The 20446-nt window shown below is 38.3% G+C and overlaps 1 protein-coding gene across 1 annotated transcript; it reads left to right on the top strand.

Annotated features, from left to right (window-relative positions):
- Window positions 1-5167: 5167 nt before the first annotated feature.
- Window positions 5168-20128, top strand: LOC115215618 (calreticulin). Its single transcript, XM_036505737.1, has 11 exons — window positions 5168-5376; window positions 9183-9290; window positions 9391-9594; window positions 11181-11275; window positions 11386-11520; window positions 14471-14659; window positions 14763-14906; window positions 17218-17310; window positions 17653-17737; window positions 18489-18568; window positions 19730-20128. The coding sequence occupies exons 1-11, from the start codon at window positions 5289-5291 to the stop codon at window positions 19751-19753; spliced, it is 1245 nt and encodes a 414-aa protein (XP_036361630.1). The 5' UTR covers window positions 5168-5288; the 3' UTR covers window positions 19754-20128.
- The last annotated feature ends 318 nt before the right edge of the window (window positions 20129-20446 follow it).

Here is a 20446-nt window from a genome sequence, read left to right as displayed (position 1 = left end):
ATAAGCAATACCTTCTAAGTTCATTTCAATTATATTTAAAAGTACAGTTTTGATTAAATGGCAGGATTTCAAAAAAAAAAAATGTTCACAAGTCCTTGCTTTTGTTTAACATTTTAACATAATGTTTTTAACCCTTTTGTTACCAACCCGGCTGAAACCGGCTCTGGCTCTTTAGTACAAATGTCTGGTTTTCAAAAGTTCTGAATTAAAATCTTCCACCAAACCTTAGTCACAATTTATGTTGCTAACACTAGTTATTTTACTAAATTCTTTGTTATATTTAAAATAATTGGAAGAAACACATAGCATCTCAACAGAAATACAGTAACGAAAGGGTTAAATATGCTGACATAAGCCATGAAATTTTCACATATTCTGCTGGTTATTATAATGCTTGTTAGGAATGGTGAACTGAGTGAATCGGTAAGGAGTTAAACACACTAATGCAGTCTTTTTTACTGCCACAGTTTAAATTCTTCCCGAAGTGAACATTACCTTCCATCTTTTCTAGAGTTGATAAAATATGTACAAACTCATCTCAGTATGTGTGAACCTTGTGCTTCTGTGAAAAGCAATTGTTACATTGTTTAACTTTAGGTCAGTATTGCTTGAGAAGACCTATGACCAGTTTAGTTTCTGCAGACATCTTCGACTGCATTTAGTCAATGTATTTCTTTGTTTTCTTTATATTCTTTTACATGTTTCAGTCACTTGACTGCTGCCATGCTGGGGCACCACCTTGAAGAGTTTGGTCAAACAAATTGACCTTAGTATTTATTTTAAGCATAGTATGTGTCCCAGCGGTTTCTTTTGGCTGCACTGCTAAGTTATCAGGGTGAATAGAAATTAACACAGGAAGTTGTAGTTAGTAGTAATTGATAGCTTCCGTTACCTAGGTGACCAAGTCAGCAACAGAGGTGGATGCTCCAAGAGTGTAGCTGCTAGAATAAAAATAGGCAAAGTTCAAAGAACTTTTACCCTTGTTGTTAACAAAGAGCCTCTCCCTCAGAGGGAAAGGCAGATTGTATGATGCCTGTGTGTGAAAAACCATGCTACACAGCAGTGAAGTGTGGGCTGTGACCACAGAGGACATGCAAAGGCTTGAAAGAAATTAAGCTAGTATGCTTTGCTGGATGTGCAATGTCAGTGTGCATGTATGGTAGAATGTAAGCGTCAAGAAAGAAAACCTGAGACGACTGTGTTGGTATAGTCTGGTGATGTGTATGGACAAGGACAGCTGCATAAAGAAGTGCTGATTTCTAACTGTGGAGGAAACCTGTGGAAGAGGTAGACCCAGGAAGCCATGACATGATCTTTGAATGTTGGGCCTCACAGAGGTGATAGCAAGTGACCGAAACCTTTGGCGATATGCTGTGCTTGAGAAGACTGATCAAGCCATGTGAAATCATAGTTGTGGCCAATACCGGCGTCATGTAACTGGTATCCATGCCAGTGGCACATAAAAAGCATTACCTTCTTGGAATGGTTGACATTAGGAAGGGCATCCAGCAATAGAAACCATGCCAAATCAGACTAGAACCTGGTGCAGCTCTCTGGCCATGCCAGCAAGGAAAGTGGGTGATAAATGATGATGATGATGTGGTCAAGCAGTGTCAGAGACAAACTTAAAGGTACACACATACATAAAACACATACATGCATGCACACACACACAAGCTTCTATACAGTTTCCATCTACCAAATTCCCAAACAAGACAAAAAGTTTGAACTTTGAGGAAGATTGGGCTGCTACTGCTAGCAGGTAGATCAACCATATAGAGTTCTTTCTCATTATTATCGTTGAGAGTGATGAGGGAGTAGCAGAAATGACAAAGCACCAAATAAAACATCTGGTAATGCTTAGTTATTTCCCTTTGTATTTCTGCTTTCAGATCTGCCCAGGATTGGCTGCCATTTATTAGAGTGGGTTGGAGGAATTATGGGCAAGGATGAAAGATAAACCAAGCACCAGCTAAACACTAAGATTAATTTTGTTGACAGTTCACCTCCTCCTAAAGTTGTGCATGGTTTTTGAGTTAGAAATAAATATTTTTTTATTTTGAATTTATTTTGCAAGAAACCATGTGATGAAACCAATATTGTTATATTTGGGGAAGGACATAATAAATAAAACCTATAGAAGCATTCAAAATGAAGGCTTATGGCCTAGTGATTAGGGTGTTGCACTCATGATCATGAGATTGTGGTTTCTATTCCCATACAGGGCAGTGCCTTGTCTTCTTGAACAAAGCACTTCATTTCACATTCTTCCAGTTCACTCACTGCAATAGATTGGTGTCTCACTCAGACAGTAAGTTGTGATCTCAGTCACTTAAATGTCCTGAATATTGCATAACTGGCCGTATGAGTCCCAGGGCTTATGATAGTATTTACTTATAAACATACCAGTTGTTGTTTGTCTATATTTCACTTCTTTCTTTTTTACCAAAGACGATGTTTGTTTATGGCCCCTAAAATACTTTTCACAACACTGATCTGTACCTTTTCAATGGACGTCCATTATGTCTTTTAAATGCTTCATTTTTAGTTTTCAACAGATTTTTGCTGTTGTTACATTCCAGAAAAAGAAAAAGAAGTGAAATAGAGACAAACAACTAACAATGAATGTGTTTATAGGCAAGACTTAAGGAGCTAAGAGGAGCCCTTCTAACTGACGGAGAGCAAGAGAGAGTGAGAGGATTTTAGGTATATGTAACTAGTGACCGAGACCTTTGGAAATATGCTGTGCGTGAGAAGATCCGGCAGGACAAGTGAGACCATAACCCATGGCCTTTACCTCGGATGTAGCCAGTCCACTTATGCATTCCTTTCCTTCTTGGGACACAAAACTCTGCTTGCGAAGACCTGTTGAGGCAAGTGAAATCGAAATCGATAAAAAAAAATCAATGGAAATTGTAGTTGTGATACCAGTACTGGTGACACATAAAAGAACCATCCGAATGTGGCCGTTGCCAGCGCCGCCTCGACTGGCCTCCGTGCCGGTGGCACATAAAAAGCACCCACTACACTCACAGAGTGGTTGGCATTAGAAAGGGCATCCAGCTGTAGAAACACTGCCAGATCAGACTGGGCCTGGTGCAACCTCCTGGCTTCCCAGACCCCGGTCGTACCGTCCAACCCATGCTAGCATGGAAAACGGACATTAAATGATGATGATGATGTAATGTTACTTTTGCAACAATTTTTTACTTAAACTTTAATTAGTGTTGTAACCTCATTAATGTTTTAACTCAAGGTTTCATTCATGCTTTAAGTGAAAATTGTTATTTTTCTCTTTATGAATTACTGTACCACACAAATGTGTAATTAGGATCTTTTGGAAGTGAACACCACATGCTTTTTAAATACATTGACTTATTGTATCACTTAGGCCAGTAGAAGTCCACATTTCTGGTAGTACAAGGAATGCTATTATTTTATTGTAGTCTCTTGTCATTTATCTTTTCTTTGTTTCAGCCCCTGGACTGCAGCTATTCTGGGGCATGAACCTGAAGAGTTTAGTCAAACAAACTGGTGCCCTCTATGCTTCATTTTAAAATCTGGTACCTATTCTATTGGTCTCTTGGATTGAACTGTTAAGTTATGGCGTATGTAAATGGATACCAGTTGTCAAGTGAAGAAAAGCAAAGCACAAATACACACACACAGACAAAGTTTCTGGATACAAAATTCACTCACAAAGCATCAGTTGGGTAGGAGCTATAGTGGGTGCTGCACAGTGGGATCAAATCCAAAACCACAAGGTTGGGCAGTGAATTTCTTAACTACATAGCCATCATCATCATTTAACGTCCGCTTTCCATGCTAGCATGGGTTGGACGGTTCAACTGGGGTCTGGGAAGCCAGGAGGCTGCACCAGGCCCAGTCTGATCTGGCAGTGTTTCTACAGCTTGATGCCCTTCCTAACGCCAACCACTCCGTGAGTGTAGTGGGTGCTTTTTACGTGCCACCGGCACTGTAATAACTGCACTTAATCGAACAGGAGGCCCAGGTTTAGCCTCAACCAAAATAATTGGAACTAGTAAAAGATGTAAAATAAATTAATACAAATATAGGCATACATATAAGTGAGCATATGCATGGCCTAGTACATTATCCCAGACATCTCAGAAGGGTCCTCCTAAATTTCTGATGATGGGAAGGAGCCTCCAATCACTTACTAGGACAAGGGGGAGAAGAGAAAGGGTAAAGTAACCTTGTTCCACTTTGCCAAATTTCTGCTGGCAGTTCTGAGCGTACACACGTCTAAATAGGGACAAAGATTGAAGTAACCACTATGTGACCGTTAACCTGCTAGAAATAGCAGCTAAATCTCCCTCAAGCCACACCCTACATATGGATACGCAGAACATACTGGATAACTTAGACCTACATATCCGTAAAAGAAAAAAAAAACGGGAAAGAACCAGCTGGAATGCTCGTGGTTAGAGAGCCACTCGATCAAGGCTGAACTGGGGTTACCCCTCCTCCCAGAAGAACCACAATAAACTGCGAAGGTTTATGACAAGAAACATTCATTTTTATTGATCATTTGTTATATATTTTATGGGTGGGTGGGGGATAACCGTTATGGCGTTCCTGGTTTTCCCAGAAGAATTAAGTGAAATAATTGGAACTGGGAACTGAACTCGGATCACTCACGGACTTTGTCAGCAGTTATCAGTTGCACTATTCACGGCGGACAAGCACTCAAACACATTTTAGGTACAAATATAGGATATATTTGAGTAAATGATGATTATGATGACAATAAGATAAAGAGCAAAGCTTGATGGCGGTAACGAAGGTGATGATGACTGGCGATAAGACGGGAAAAAAACTTGATGACCATAATGATGATGGTGGCGGTGGTGACATTCACGACGACGACCACAGCAACAACTGGCAGTGGTTGTGGCGGAATGAATGAGAACTAGGTTTGCATTTATAACATTTGTTGCAGTTTGGGGCTACCGTAGAATTTATTCTCAACATGAATTGCACACACTCTAATGTAACTAACGTTTGATATTTCGATTGAACAACGGCTGCATTGCGCGTGGTGAGCTGCGATTGGTCGGACGTCTCGACCAATGAACAGCTTCCATCTGTCTTCATCACATGTCCTCCCCCTCGCCTCCACCTCTCTCTAACAAATAGCGCTACAAAACCCTCTTGGCCTTCAGTCGGCGCCGTGGTTTCAATTTGACGCAAGTGTCTGCTCGACCCCCGAAAAGAAAAATTTTTTTAAAAACAAAAACCGATAAATAATAATAAAAAAAAGAAATATGGAGCGCCTTACGCTATCCGGAGGGCTTTTCTTAGTTTTAGTTGCTCTTTCTAATGCGAAAGTGTATTTCAAAGAAGATTTCATTGGTGAGTAACAAACTTTCTCTTTTTTTTTTTAAATCCCTCTTCATCATCAACAACTTGGCATCGTTGTTACCATCATCACATTATTTTTAATTAATTGGGGACGACGGACAATATTGCCTGTGTCAATATTGTTCCCTTATTTTTACTGCAGTTTCAGATATCCGACTTCGTTGAATGAGAATAAAACAATTTAAATTAAAAATCTCAATTAGAAGCTGGTGATTTTGGAAACAGATATTGCTTTTCTTGTTGAGAAGAAAAAAACGGAAATGAAAAACACACAGAAAATATTTTAAATAAAAAATCCATACGTTGATTTTGTTTTCATTAATTACACCCTCAGTTGTATTGAGAGGAGCTTAGAATGTGAAAAAAAAATGTGCTCAATCCAGTTCTTTTTATTGGAGATTTTATTTAGTCTGTAGCAAAATGGCTTTGACCTGGAATCGAAACCTCTTTGCAGTCTGTAGCAGGATTCGGTTCCACGGATTAGCAGTTTTATTGACACTTTGATTAATTTGTTTTTAAAAATGAAATAAGCTAAAAGTTGTTTGCATTGTTTCATCAAATATAATTTGAAAATGTCCATAAACGCCTTCCTTTTAACGCTCATTAAATATAAATCTACGATGATTTCTAACTTGGGCCTAGTATTAATAATAATGTTTTTATCCTAAGCATAAGTCATATCGATTATATCGATCCCAGTACTTGATTGGTACTTTATTTTATTTACAACATAGGACTAAAAGGTACAGATTGCCTGAGCGGGATTTGAACCCTGAACAAAAAAGCTGAAAGAAATGCCCCTAGGAGTTTTGTTCAAGGCTCTAATGACTCTGTCAATCCACTGTCCTAATACCAATTTCTTTTATTGGCCACAAGGGCCCAAAAAATATTGAGGACAACCCACAAGGGACGAGCCTAATGATGCTAATAGCTATTACTCCACCTTCTAGGAATAGCAAACATCTTTGAATCACTATCTTTGAAAAAAAACAGAACACATTGAACACTAGCCCTTAATATATATAATAAAAGAGTGGCCATGGCTGGAACGCCTTTCAACGTAGGTTCAGTTAAACAGCGGCAGTAAATAATATTAATATTAGTCTGCATATGTAATTCAGAGATAGGTTGGAGAAACTGCCAGAAAACTCGAAAGCCATGTGTGTGTGTTTCGGTATTTTCTCTTTGACTCCCACCAATTGCTGTTGATTCTGTGCATCTTCGGTGATGCAGAAAAACAGACATCTATTCAAAATATCCTGAATGGTATGTATTCTATATTCTCGCCCTTGCGGTCCCAAATTCAAATTGGTAATCTAAGTATGTTGTGTTCAGTTAGAATTTTATCTTGGCTTTGGGTTTGTTCGTCTTTAAAAGAATCAATTAACGAAGCTAAAATTCCAAAGTAAAGAAATACTAATGCTCTCTCCTCACAGTGAAACTCCAGCTCCCAAGGAATCGACCAACATCGAAATCTGCATATATAAATACAAAAATATATACACATGCATTAGGCTCATATTAAGAAAAAAATTAATGAAGACTGTGAAAGCGATGGTTCCTCCACTCCATAAAATTAAATGTACTCTATTTTCTGTGGATGTTCCAAAAATTGGAACTGATCAAATAGCAACACTTGGAATATTTATGGTTATTCTGTCAGGGTTAGGAATTATTCTTGTATCGATGGAGCGTTATTTGGTTAAGATTCTTTTCTGGAGTTAAAATCGCGCCGGGTTCGATAAAATGTGTTGAATATTAAGGAGTCGATTTAAACTAGTCATATAATAGCATCCCCCGCCGGCAAAATTTCTGTCCCTGTATTTTATGTTAGACATAATCATTGCTGATGTGTCAGAAATATGCTGCTAGCTTATTTCATTCAACCACCGTATCACTTCCTCCACTCTTGGAAATTATTCTCTCTCTATCCAAGAGCTTATTGATGTTCGGCGCAATTGTCATATTCTTTAATAATTAATTTCTGCGAATCACTGGAAATAGAAAGGTAGAAGAATTAGAAATAATTCTGAAGGTATTGCGCTGATGCTGGTATAATAGGAACTTTTTCCCAGTACGGTTAAACCATCTGGGAAAAGAAGTGGGGAATACAGATCATGCATTATATTTTGGGCTTTTTCTGTCGAATTTGTCCTGATTAGATTAAAACATTAAAAACACTTATGGCCGGGTTGTGTAGGTCTCGGTGGTGCCATAATAGTTTCCTCGACGGAGGTTATTCTTGTAAATGCTCTCTATCATTACTGATTAGATATAAGTGGGTTATAGTTGTCTGATTTTGTTCCTTCTGTCTGTAACAAGTTTTTGCCGAATAGAGGTCGGCTTTACGGGTATGTGTTGCCGTCCATCTTTCCTCTGAACTCTCTCAATCACTCTGGGCCACCAGTTCTGGTGGCTGATCTCCGTAGCATTTACGTTTGGAACAAAATGCGGATATAATCTGAAGCAGCATGTGGTCTGTCTTATCTGTTTTTACTTGATTTTTTTCTTTCTTTCTGTATTTTATCTGATACATGTGAACATATCTGTATTCACATTTGTTTTTTGTTTCCGAAACTCTTGCTATAATTTGATTCCATGCCAACCCTGCTTTTATTCTTGAATTAATATCCACGTGTGTAAGAGTGAATGCGTCTGCCACAGTCTTCTCCCCCAGCAGACCTCCCTTGGTGCAGCCAGCTGCATTGCAGTTTGTTTCGGTGGTTGCTAGTTTGTGCCTTTATTTGATCGCTGCCAAGACCAGTGAAGAATTCATGCAATGTTGGGGACTTTAGTTGTTGATTCCCTTACAAAATTTTATACTAATTTGTAGCCCGGAATTTTAAAATTATTTAAAAATCCTGACCGGTACTCGATAACACCGCTTTAAAATTTTGCATTTTAAATAAAAAATGAGGGTTAACAATGTGAGAAATAAGGCTTAGCTTTATGGCATATCAGTTAATCCTTGTCAGCAGATGAAATATTTATCTCGCACAGTATTTAAATGTTATTTCGGTAATGCGTTAACCTACACACTACACTTGAATGGAAATTATTCACATTTTAATGGTAATAAATATTTTCTCAAGAAAAATTGGCTTTAACAAAGCAAATATAGCTACTTACAGTTTTTAAACTGTTATCGCTATATCGGATTACTTACCAATAGAAATCCATAGCTTGCATATTTTCCCATACAAATACGGGTTGGGTTGCGCATATGTAAGATAAGGAGTTGAAAAACTTCAATTTTTATTGCATGGTTGTTTACTCGAAGTTTTTCAACTCCTCTTATTACATCTGAGACTCTGCCGGGCTTGTGTTTAGTGTACAGAGTGGTCTCTTGGGGTATTTCCCCCTGTAACATAATTATTGATATTGTTGCATGCTTAATTTTAAGCTTGTAGTCACTGACATATATAGTAGGGGGCGTGGGCAAAATAGTTTCTTTTTAAGGTCACGTGAAAATGTCAATTCAATTTACCTGGTTAACTTGTAACACTGCTTCTAAAGTTTTGTACTTTTTTTCTTTTGCTTTTTCTAAATTTTGGGCTTTATTTGGTGGAAGGGGTTTCAAAATAATTAATTCGACAAATTAATTGATGAATCAAAAGTGATAGCTATTAGTTCCTAACGACAATTCTAGAAAGCTTGTTTTAAAGGTTCTAGATTGTACTAGTGGCGCTATTTCGTTTTCATTTCTTATGGTAAACTTGAAGACAGCCCCTCCCTTTTTTTTTTTCTGGAAAAGGATTTATTTAAAAGTTACAATAACACTTACTTTTCTATTTCAGATGATTCTTGGCGATCAAAATGGGTCGACTCAATATACAAAGGCAGTGATCAAGGAAAGTTTGAAATATCAGCAGGAAAATTTTATGGTGATGCTGTCAAAGACAAAGGTATGCTGCTCAATAAGAAATTCCTGACTCCATACACAGTATATCCATATTTCGCCCATGCTGTCATAGTACTTTGTTTTTCTAAATCCTCTCTTTACAGGCTTGAAAACATCACAAGATGCTAAATTCTATGGAATTTCAGCTAATTTTGATAAATTCAGCAATGAAAATGAACCACTTGTTCTCCAGTTTACAGTGAAACATGAACAGAATATTGACTGTGGTGGTGGCTACATCAAATTGTACAGTGATGATATTGATCAGAAAAATCTCCATGGCGATTCTCCATACCTCATTATGTTCGGTGAATACAAATTCTATTTATTCTACAACGTGTGTGTGTGTGTTACAAATGATTCGAACTGGCCTGTTAAGGTGATGTGGTTATTTATACTAATGGTAGTTAAAACTATAAACAGGTGCAGGCCTGGCTGTGTGGTAAGAAGTTTATTTCCCAACCACATGGTTCTGAGTTCAGTCCCACTAAAAGCTAATATCTAATGCTTGACTGAACAAACCCTTTGTGAGTGGATTTGGTTGATGCAAACTGAAAGAAAAGTTGTCTGTGTCTGTCTCACGCCAGTGCTTGACAACCAGTCCCTGTCACTTAGAGACTGATACAAGAAGTGCTGGGCTTTAATAAAGAAAAAAAAAAGTACAAGGGGTGTTGATTTGTTTGACAAAAACTCAAGTAGTGCCCCAGCATGACTAGTCTAATTACTAAAATTAGTGAAAGAATCAGTAATCTCTGATCTAATAAACTGATGGTTAGTCCTGCAAAGATCTCTCTGCAGTAATGGAAAGCCTTCAGCAACCATGCGAACTGACCACATTTATGCTGTTTTCATGTCTATGAATTATAAACAAGTTCTGGCTCACCTTTAGACCTGAATGCTGAAAGGTAAAATTTATGACCTTCATAAGCATTGTACACAGCAGCTAACTAGCTATGCATTTTAGTGCCAAGACCTGGAAGTAATTTATACTGATGGTAAATTTAAGTAGCTTTCATAGTTTATTAACACATTCTCTGAACTTCATGGATAACTATAGCCGTTAAAGTTCTAGTTTCACCAACTCTCCAAGTTCAAATTGATGTTTGTATCACAGAATAGTAAATTAAAAAAATTCTTTTTAGTTTTGGTACTTGTATCTCGTAAGCATTATCATGCTTCACTTAACTGAAGACATTGAAAAAAGCATTTATTATAGAAATAATAAATTCAGTTGTATTTGAGGGTGGGGGATGGCGAAGAATAGTAGAGTGGTTTCTTTCTGTTACTTGTACAGTATAGCATCTATGTCTAAGACATTTGACTCTCAGTAACTTGCTTCACTATAGTGAAAGTGTAATATAGTATTCTAAGCAACTGAAGAGTGAAGGCTTTCTTACAAGTGTTCAGAGGAATGATCACGGAAGAAAATTAATTGTTGTATCATAGATGAGTTTGCAACTTGAAATCCTAAATGTCCATGTTGGTCATAAATCGAGCTTCTGTTTAGTTACAGCAGTGTTTCTCAAAGGATTTTGCCATTGGTGCCTATTTTGCTCTATGGAACCCTCATACTCATTCACTGTTTTTTTTTTTTAAACCAACTTATTTTTATAACTAAATGTTATTAGGAATTGTATAAAAAAATTACGATATTTAAACCTTCCATCAAAATTTCATGTTAATTTCTGTTTCAAACATCGAATAATTTGAATAGACTCTTATTTTCAAAATTTGTTGAAAAAATACATATTTCAACAAAAATATAACAAGATAAACATGAGCACATTACTAATTACTAGGGTTAATATTATTGTTGAAATTCATCAATAGTGGTGCTTCAACTTTGCCTTGGTCTAGTGACAGAAATTTGTACGAATGTATTGTATATCTCCAGGTCCTGATATCTGTGGTCCTGGCACGAAGAAAGTACATGTCATCTTCAACTACAAAGGAAAGAACTTGTTGACTAAAAAAGATATCCGATGCAAGGTGAGGGTGCAAAGCTTAAAAATTTTTATATTTGTCAAGAAAATGATTTTTATTTTGATTATTTGGCATTTGTGGAAATTGCTGATCAAATTCATTTGAAATTATTACAGGATGATGTTTACACCCACTTGTACACCTTGATAGTAAAACCAGACAACACTTATGAAGTGAAAATTGATAACGAGAAAGTTGAAAGTGGCGATTTGGAATCTGACTGGGACTTCTTGCCACCCAAGAAAATCAAGGTAACTTATTCTTCTTGTTGATCTGTTGCATGTTTCACAGTTATTCTGTTTTAGAATTCTTCAATAGCAATACCACAAACACTTGTAGTTACTGCAACAATAAATATATATATATATGGTTAGGGCAGTGGACTCGCGGTCGTAGAATTGTGGTTTCGATTTCCAGACCGGGCGTTGTGAGTGTTTATTGAGCAAAAACACTTAAAGCTCCACGAGGCTCCAGCAGGGGTGGGGGGAATCTTTGCTGTACTCTTTCGCCATGACTTTCATTATTTCTTCTGTTGGCCTGCTCGCTTAGCCAGCAGGGTAGTGTCATTTGAAGGCTAAAACAATGCGAAGCACATTATGACCAGCGGTGTGTAGCTACATCTGATTGCCTGGTCGGTCATGGTGATATATTCCCTTGGACACAAAGACCGGTTGAGGCAAGCGAAGTCGATATAGAACCTCATCCGACGACAGACACCCATCCCAACCCCCCATGCTTGCGAAGACATGTTGGGGCAAGCGAAATCGAAATCGAAACCGAATTGAACCAGCCAGGATCCCTGGCCTGGTGGTACGTAAAAAGCACTATCCGACTCGGGGCCGTGGCACGTAAAATACTCCAATGCGACCGTACGACAGGCACCCATGCCAACCCCCTTTGCTTGTGAAGACATGTTGGGGCAAGCGAAATCGAAATCGAAATCGAATTGAACCAGCCAGGATCCCTGGTCTGGTGGTACGTAAAAAGCACTATCCGACTCGTGGCCGTGGCACGTAAAATACTCCAATGCGACCGTACGACAGGCACCCTTGCCAACCCCCTTTGCTTGTGAAGACATGTTGGGGCAAGCGAAATCGAATTGAACCAGCCAGGATCCCTGGTCTGGTGGTACGTAAAAAGCACTATCCGACTCGTGGCCGATGCCAGCACCGCCTCGACTGGCTTCCGTGCCGGTGGCACATAAAATACACCAATCTGACCGTGACCGTTGCCAGCCCCGCCTGGCACCTGTGCAGGTGGCACGTAAAAAGCACCCACTACACTCACGGAGTGGTTGGCGTTAGGAAGGGCATCCAGCTGTAGAAACATTGCCAAATTAGACTGGAGCCTGGTGCAGCCTTCTGGCTTCCCAGAACCCCGGTCGAACCGTCCAACCCATGCTAGCATGGAGAACGGACGTTAAACGACGATGATGATGATGATGATATATATATATATATATATATGCAGTTGAGTGTATGTCCAATCATAGAAGGCCCAGTGGTTTTGCATACGCATTATGGACGACTCGTCAGACTCTAATAGCAAAGGCCATATAGCTTTTCAAACTGTGGAGGTAGAATTGTTACAGTCAGTGAGTTAATAAACAATTTGGGTTGGTGATGACTATCTACCTTAGACTAGTTCACTTAGCAGTCCATATGGGCTAAAATGGTGAATGTGCAATTCTGCCATTAGGTTGCTTCTAGCTTGTTGTGCCATTGTCAATGATGGTCATGTGGTTGCCGTCATTGGTAACACTAGGTGTGGAACTGCTAGCTTTGCTGGGGCTGCAGGCATTGGGGATCGTTGGCGTATCTGCCATTGCTGTCAGTGTTGTTGGATGAGCCATTGCTGCTATTACTCCTCAGCCTTGCATTGGTCCCCCACTGGTCAGTCGTTGTACTCCCTCCCACGTTTTATGGATGTTCGCTAATATACTTTCCATGGTGGGTGTGCAATAAAAGGTCCTTTCCTGTGTGTCTGGAGTGTTTGTCTACTATCCTGGGGAATATTCTTCCCACATGAGTCTTTACATTGAGTGAGAAATGTGGGGTAAACCAAACAATGTTCCAGAGTGCCTCGTAATAGGTGGCTGTGGTGTCAGACATTTCTTGGCTTGAGGATAAGTTCGAGATCCTCTTGCTGACACCCTTCACTAAGTTCTTGAATATGATAGGGGGTGGGGTTGGCAGGAGGCTGTGTGGATGTAGGACAGCCTTTCGTTTGGTGTGCAGTAGGGACTGTGTGTACTGGAGCCCCAAGTCTAGAGTGACATCTAGGAAGTCCATGCTGGTGAGGTTGATCTCAATAGTTGACTCACAGGGAGCCTAGGGCACTAATCGGGTCCTTTCTAAGCCTGTCAAATGTGTGCCTGTTGGCTCTTTTAGAGATGGCCAGGGCATCATCTCTGTTTCAAATTTTTGAGAAGGCCAGCAATTATGGGGGAATGGTTAAGTCGATTACATCAACCTTGGTGCTCAACTGGTGCTTGTTTTATCAATTCCAAATGGGCGAAAGGTAAACTCTGAGTATAAAGATGGACGAAATGCTGCTAAGCATATTGTCCACTGTGTCAATAATTCTGCTAGCTTGCTGCCCATTATTTATATATGTTATGTGTAAACCCAGCCAGCCAGATTTAGTGAAAAGAGATGTTTATCAGTTTTAGAGCATTGTGTAGAAATTCCTTATGGCTCCTTCTGATTGTTTGACTTTGTACAGATTTTGAGTAAGTGCTTTAGTGCATAGCTACAACCAGAAGTTGGATCACACTACTTAAGTATTTTGACTGTTATTTCATCCATTTGTTTCGATACACCTGGATGATTCAGTTAAAAAGACTGCTCAGTGCTTCTGCTGAATGTTAGATGAATGTTTGTAACTTGTTAATCAAATGTTACACAATACAATATAACAAGGCTTTCAATTTCTCTCGAAAGGTACTTTAAGATGTTTTTGCTATGTTGACTTGGGAAATGTTATCAATTTTCTCTACTGGTTCCCTCTTGATGTTGAAATACTGGATTGACAGCATGTTGAAATGTTTAGGACTAAAATACCTTTCTTGAATCTGTAATTTTACACCATTGGTGACAACCTTTAAAATATAAATCCTACTTCTGTTTCCACTGTTACTTTGTATATCAATACGAGCTGCGTCTCTGACTGATCAGGGTATTTATTTATTTTTCCACTTAGGATCCTAGTGCAAAGAAACCAGAAGATTGGGATGATCGTGAGAAAATGGATGACCCTGATGACAAAAAACCTGAAGATTGGGATCAACCCGAACACATTCCTGACCCTGATGCCAAGAAACCTGATGATTGGGATGATGATATGGATGGAGAATGGGAACCCCCAATGATTGATAACCCAGCCTACAAAGTAAGTTGTAATTCAGAGTTCAGATTTTGTAAATGTAGATTTCAATCTTTCTGCCTGGTAACCTTTCAGTTATTGACATGGTGACTGATATTGTTCTTTACAGGGTGAATGGAAACCCAAGCAGATTGATAACCCCAGCTACAAGGGCGAATGGATCCACCCAGAAATTGATAACCCAGACTATTCTCCTGACACAAATCTCTACAAATACACTAGCATTGGTGCTGTGGGCTTTGACTTATGGCAGGTAAATATCTTTTAGCACTTATGGTCAACAACAAATTGATAACAGTGAGGCACAATATCTGCACTGAGCAGTCTCGCAGCTGTACATTCAGACCTTCCATATAAATGTATGTCTAGTGATCAAAGGGTCGTAACCAAGACTGATAAGTCCTAGATACTAGGCAAGTGGTTTACTATAAGAATATTCGGTACAGAAATGTTTGCACTTGGCACATCTTTACAAGCTGGTGTATGTGGGAAAATGTATGCAAAACAGTGTATTCTTTTACTTGTTTCAAGTCATTTTGACTGCGGCAATACTAGAGGCACTGCTTTAGTTGAACAAATCGACCCCAGGACTTAATTCTTTGTAAGCCTAGCACTTGTTCTATCGGTCTCTTTTGCTGAACTAAGTTTTGGGGACATAAACACACTAACATTAGTTACCAAGCAATGGTGGGGGGACAAATCTTTCAGTTTCCGTCTACCAAATCCACTCACAACTTTGGCTAGCCTGAAGTTATAGAAGAAGATACTTGCCCAGGGTGCCATGCAGTGGGACTGAACTTGAACCATGTGGTTGGGAAGCAAGCTTCTTACTACACAGCCACATCTGTACCTATATATATGTAATGTGTGCAGATGTATGTGTGTATGTATATATGTGTGTGTATATATATATATATATATATATATATATATATATATATGAGTCAAGGAGGGTGCTTGTATGTGGTTACATGAATAGAAAGCAAGTCTTTCCCAAATCCTAGTCAATTAGATGATGGTTGGTTAAACTGAATGTGATCCTGGTTTTCTAAACATAAAAGCACATAAAAAGCACCAACTGATCGTGGCCGTTGACAGCCTCTCCTGGCACGTAAAAAACACCCACACTACACTCACGGAGTGATTGGTGTTAGGAAGGCATCCAGCTGTAGAAACACTGTCAGATCAGACTGGGCCTTATAACAATGGTAAACAAGCAAATCTTAATGGGACTAGCAGTTCCAATGTGACAATTGTGCTGGAATCATAATTCCATGTATAAAAAAAGAAAAACCATTGCCAGCGGTGGTGCCCCAGCATGGCCGCGGCCTTCAGGCTAAAACATATTTAAGGATAGTATAGTTCTTATAGATATCATTGGACTTGTAAAAATGTAAAGACCTGTTGTTGTTTTTATGTTAAAAGTATATGTGTTAATTATACACAACTGTGGGCACATGGTTTCCACCAAGTTACTTGCATGGTATGTTTATGAATTATTGGTAATATTTTGCTATTAAAATATAAAGTGAGACACGTTTGGGTAAGAGAACTGATTGCTGGTTTCATCCATCAGTTACAAAAAGGATGCACTATTCTCTGATGTAAAACCTATTTTTTATGGCAGAGGGGGGGGACTGGTTGTCAGGTCGAAGCTGAAGAAATCATGCCAAATGAGATGTATCTGCCAACCTGTCTTGGAGAGCTATGATTCTAAGAATTGACTCTGATTGTAATGACCTGTACAAATCATGGTCAGAGAATTGGACAATGTTGGATTTTAGGAATGTAGTTCACTTTTTTTTTAGTATCGATTGACTGGTTTATCAGTCTTTCTAAATTTCAACAGCAGTTTTTGTGTTTGTGCCTGGTATGTATTTAGGTAGACGGGAACTGAAAAAAGGTTGTCATATAATGAGTGTGTGTGTATGGATGTTTGAGTTTGTATTTCTCATATCTACATGTGTTCATTTGCTGGTTTGTGAACCATGTTGATAGGACTGAGGTTCTTGCTTTATTACTCTTGGTGTTCAGGTTTACCCATATAATTGTTAATCACATCAATAGATGCATTCATTACCACATAGTACAGTCCCACTGAGTGACATCTTGGGCAAGTGTCTTCATAGATGTATTTACATATAACTGTGTGTGTGCACATACACTATGGGAATACTATGTAGGTATGTTTGATTTAAATCAAACACATGAAATTAGTGTTGATTTCCATGCTGGCGTAGGGTGGCTGAGGCTTGCTGATTCTCTTTCGGTTGCCAAACCTCTTGCCTTGTTTTTCAAATAAGTTGGGTTTTTTTTTTTTTTTTTTTTCACTGGACCATTCTAGTGTTATTGAAGACCTGCAGACGACATTTCTTTGCTTAATACACTCATAACTTCTCTCTCTCTCTCTCTCTTTCACCCCCCCCCCCACACAGCTGGCTTCTGTAAAGTTTTTATACCTATAAGGTATTGGTCACTTCCAAGGCTATATATGAATGGTTGAAATATTTTATTGGGCACATATTCTGGCATTTTGATTTTAAAAAAACTTTTTATTTCATTAGGTGAAATCTGGAACCATCTTTGATAACATATTTGTTGGTAACAGTGTTGCAGATGCAGATGAACATGCCAAAGAGACATGGGCAAAAACTAAGGTAATGTTGATTTCTTTTTACCAAAGTTATTTACTGATATTTGGTAGTGTTGATAGGTGATGTTTATTTGGCGACAGTTGCCAAAAATTATTTATATAACATGAATATCACAAGAAGCTTACAATGTTTTTGTGACTCCCCATCTTAGGTGTGAAATCTGACTGTTGTAAACGGGTTTTGATAGTAACTTGTTTAAGAAATGAAATGTGTATGTTAAATGATGTCATTGACTTGAGACTGTTGGTACTGACCGGTAAGACTGCCGTGGTGACAGTTGTTCAAACCCGTAGCTATGAGTTAGGTAGATAGATTTCCTAATTTTTTATTCTTTTTTTACTTTAGGATCCTGAAAAGAAAATGAAAGACCAACAGGAAGAGGAAGAACGAAAAGTCCGAGAAGAAGAAGAAAAGAAAATGAAAGATGAAGGTTGGTTTCTATTTTTCAATTTTAAATTTCTCTTTCCTGTAGCAAATGTTTCAGTGAGGTAGATGCAGATCTGAAACCTATTTAATTTTCACCTCAACAGTAATGATGATGGCAGCAAGAAGAGTTGCACCCAAAAAGAGTGTAACATCTAAGAACCGTGCTGCATTCATTTGGCCAAACTGTTCGGTGATTCAGTTGCTCTCTTAGTCCTAAGTACTGCAGGAATTTGAACCATAAAGACTTGTCCCTACCCATTGCAAAATACATTCCCACTCAGTTGCAGGAGCTTCTTTTTTTTTTTCCTTTTGACTTGCAATTTACTTGGGTACCTCATAAGTGCTGGTACCATGAAAAGCACGCAGTACATTCCATAAAGTAGTTGGCATTTGAAAGGGCATCCAGTGTATAAATCGTTGTCACTGAATTCCAACTCACCAACCACCATCAAGCTCATAAATTGAAAGAAGAAATGAATCCAGAGAAATTCACTTAATAAACCCCTGGTACAAACAAGAAGTTCTTAAAATGAAGCTAATCATTCTTTCTCAAACAGAAGTCTTAGCTCTTGTTTTTGTTCTCTGAACAATTGAACTGTGGTTTCATGTGGGTTAATTCTGTGACAGCTGTAGACATGACTTCTGAAGGAATGAATATGGTTGGGCACTTTTTACAGCTGGAGTCATTGAAGTTTTCTTCCAATTTTATCTTCAGTTAATGTCTTATTTTTGTTTTTTAATCTTTAATTTTGAAGAAGCTGACAAGAAAAAAGATGATGAGGAGGAAGACGAAGATGAAGATGAGGATGAAGAAGAGGAAGAAGAACCCAAAAAGGTATATATATATATATTTTTTTACTTTTGTGAATTTGGTGAATATATGGTGACTATATGATGTACAAAGCATCAGAAATAGGTATAATCACAGAAAAGAGACACACGCATTGAGCCTAAGTGAAGTTTTCCAAGTTATGTGCATTTCAAACATTTTGTCCTGATTGTATTCTACTGAAACTTATGACTTACTATGTTTGCACATGTTAATCCAGTTTTAGAATTAAATTCATTTTCTTGCGATCTGTGCATGTTAGTATCCTTGTTTGCGAGATTGTGATAAAGAAAGATTATTAAATATAATCTAAAATAATTCAGGTTCAGGAGCAATTTCACTGATTTCCAAAAGTTTAATGATAATGAATTTTATCAACTACAGTTGTGAGAAGGATTTTAAGACAGTTTTGCGTATCCTGTCCTGTGTGTGTGTGTGTGTTCTTTTGGTCAGTTCCATTGTCCAGTATGTGATGTCTGGTTGTCCTAGACTAGGTTTGAAGTAGAAACTTTTATTCCTAAATGGATGATTTCCTTATTCACCAAGCCTTTGGTATCCAGAGGTAAAAACCTGTGCTTAGTAGTTTCCTACAAAAGTGATATCACTTGAGTTCAGAAATTTAAGTTCCTGGTTTGAATTCTGACCTGGGGTCATCTATATATCCAGGAATAGGACCAGAGCTGGAAACAAAACAGTACAAGATATTGTACATATTGATCGATGGGTTGGGAGATGAATCTGTGGAATCTCTTTGTGTTGTACTGGGGTAGATTTAGTCACTTACTCCTGCTTCATCAGTCCTGGGTTAGGGGCCAGATTTTGGTGAGCTTGATAGCTTAGCAGTTGTATCAAATAGCTTTTTGCTATTTCCACTTAAAAACTAGTTTTTATGGCACTGGGCTGTATCATTGTGCTCGCGGTCTCAACTTACAGGATCAGTAGATTGCTTTGTGTTTGGCCTTTAATAGTTGATCTGTCCAACCTGGGTGGGTCTATCAAAAGCTCCTGCCAACATAGCTTTTGGTAGGAAGTGCTTCTGTATGGCTGCAATCGAATGCAATATGTTAAACTTAAAAAAACAAAAACTAACTTCAGGGGAGATAATTAAGTAATTATTTGTCAAGAAAATGCTTCAACAAAACTTAACTGTTTTTCTTTTTGTTTCAGGATTCCCACGGTGGAGAATTGTAAAGCTGCTTCTTGAGTTACATAACCAGTAACTTTCTTGTTTCTTTGGGAGGGGGAGGGTTTGGGCTGACTCTATGGGCTGGGATGGGTCAATTCATCATTCATGTGACAAGACTCTCTTTTAATTTGAAGATGACCGAAACTACATCAGTTGTGGCTCACAGTTAAAATATCTGTTTGAGAAAATATTGATGTTAAGCAGGATGTTGGGTTCCCCTGCAGCAGCATCAGCAGCAGCAATGGTCTGTTGGAAGAATGGCAACAGGATTGGAACCTAAAATGTCTTCAAAGCTATTGAAAAATCTTGTCAATTACATTTTCATGTGCACATCAAAACCGCCTGTGTTTGAAATGTACTTCGTTTTTACAAGCATGACATGAACTGACATGGTCTGTTTGTTGTTTTTTGTCCTGTTGTCACTTTGTTTTTCTTTTTTGTTTTTTATTATATATATTTTTTTTAATTTAAAACAAAAGGATGTAATATATGTAAATTTACAAATAAATAGCTGAGAAAGTTGTCAGACTTTCTCAAAGACAATTTTGTTGTTCTTATTTTTCTGTTGTATTATTAGAAATGTTTTGCAAGTTGAAAGCCAACTCTTTGCTTGAAACACTATTTTACTATTTGATGACGTGGGTAAAACCTGGGACCACATGGTTCTAGGTGTGATTCCAACTGTGGCCCAGCAACAA

This window comes from Octopus sinensis, linkage group LG9 (genome assembly GCF_006345805.1).
Source record: "Octopus sinensis linkage group LG9, ASM634580v1, whole genome shotgun sequence".
Lineage (NCBI taxonomy): Eukaryota > Metazoa > Mollusca > Cephalopoda > Octopoda > Octopodidae > Octopus > Octopus sinensis.
Note: the sequence above shows the minus strand (reverse complement) of the source record. Positions and strands in the feature narration are given on the sequence as shown.

Coding starts and splice junctions, on each gene's coding strand:
- LOC115215618 (XM_036505737.1), top strand. CDS start 5,289: ATGGAGCGCCTTACGCTATCCGGAGGGCTTTTCTTAGTTTTAGTTGCT. Junction 9,291..9,390: donor TGATGCTGTCAAAGACAAAG/GTATGCTGCTCA, acceptor CTCTCTTTACAG/GCTTGAAAACATCACAAGAT. Junction 17,311..17,652: donor AGACATGGGCAAAAACTAAG/GTAATGTTGATT, acceptor TTTTTACTTTAG/GATCCTGAAAAGAAAATGAA.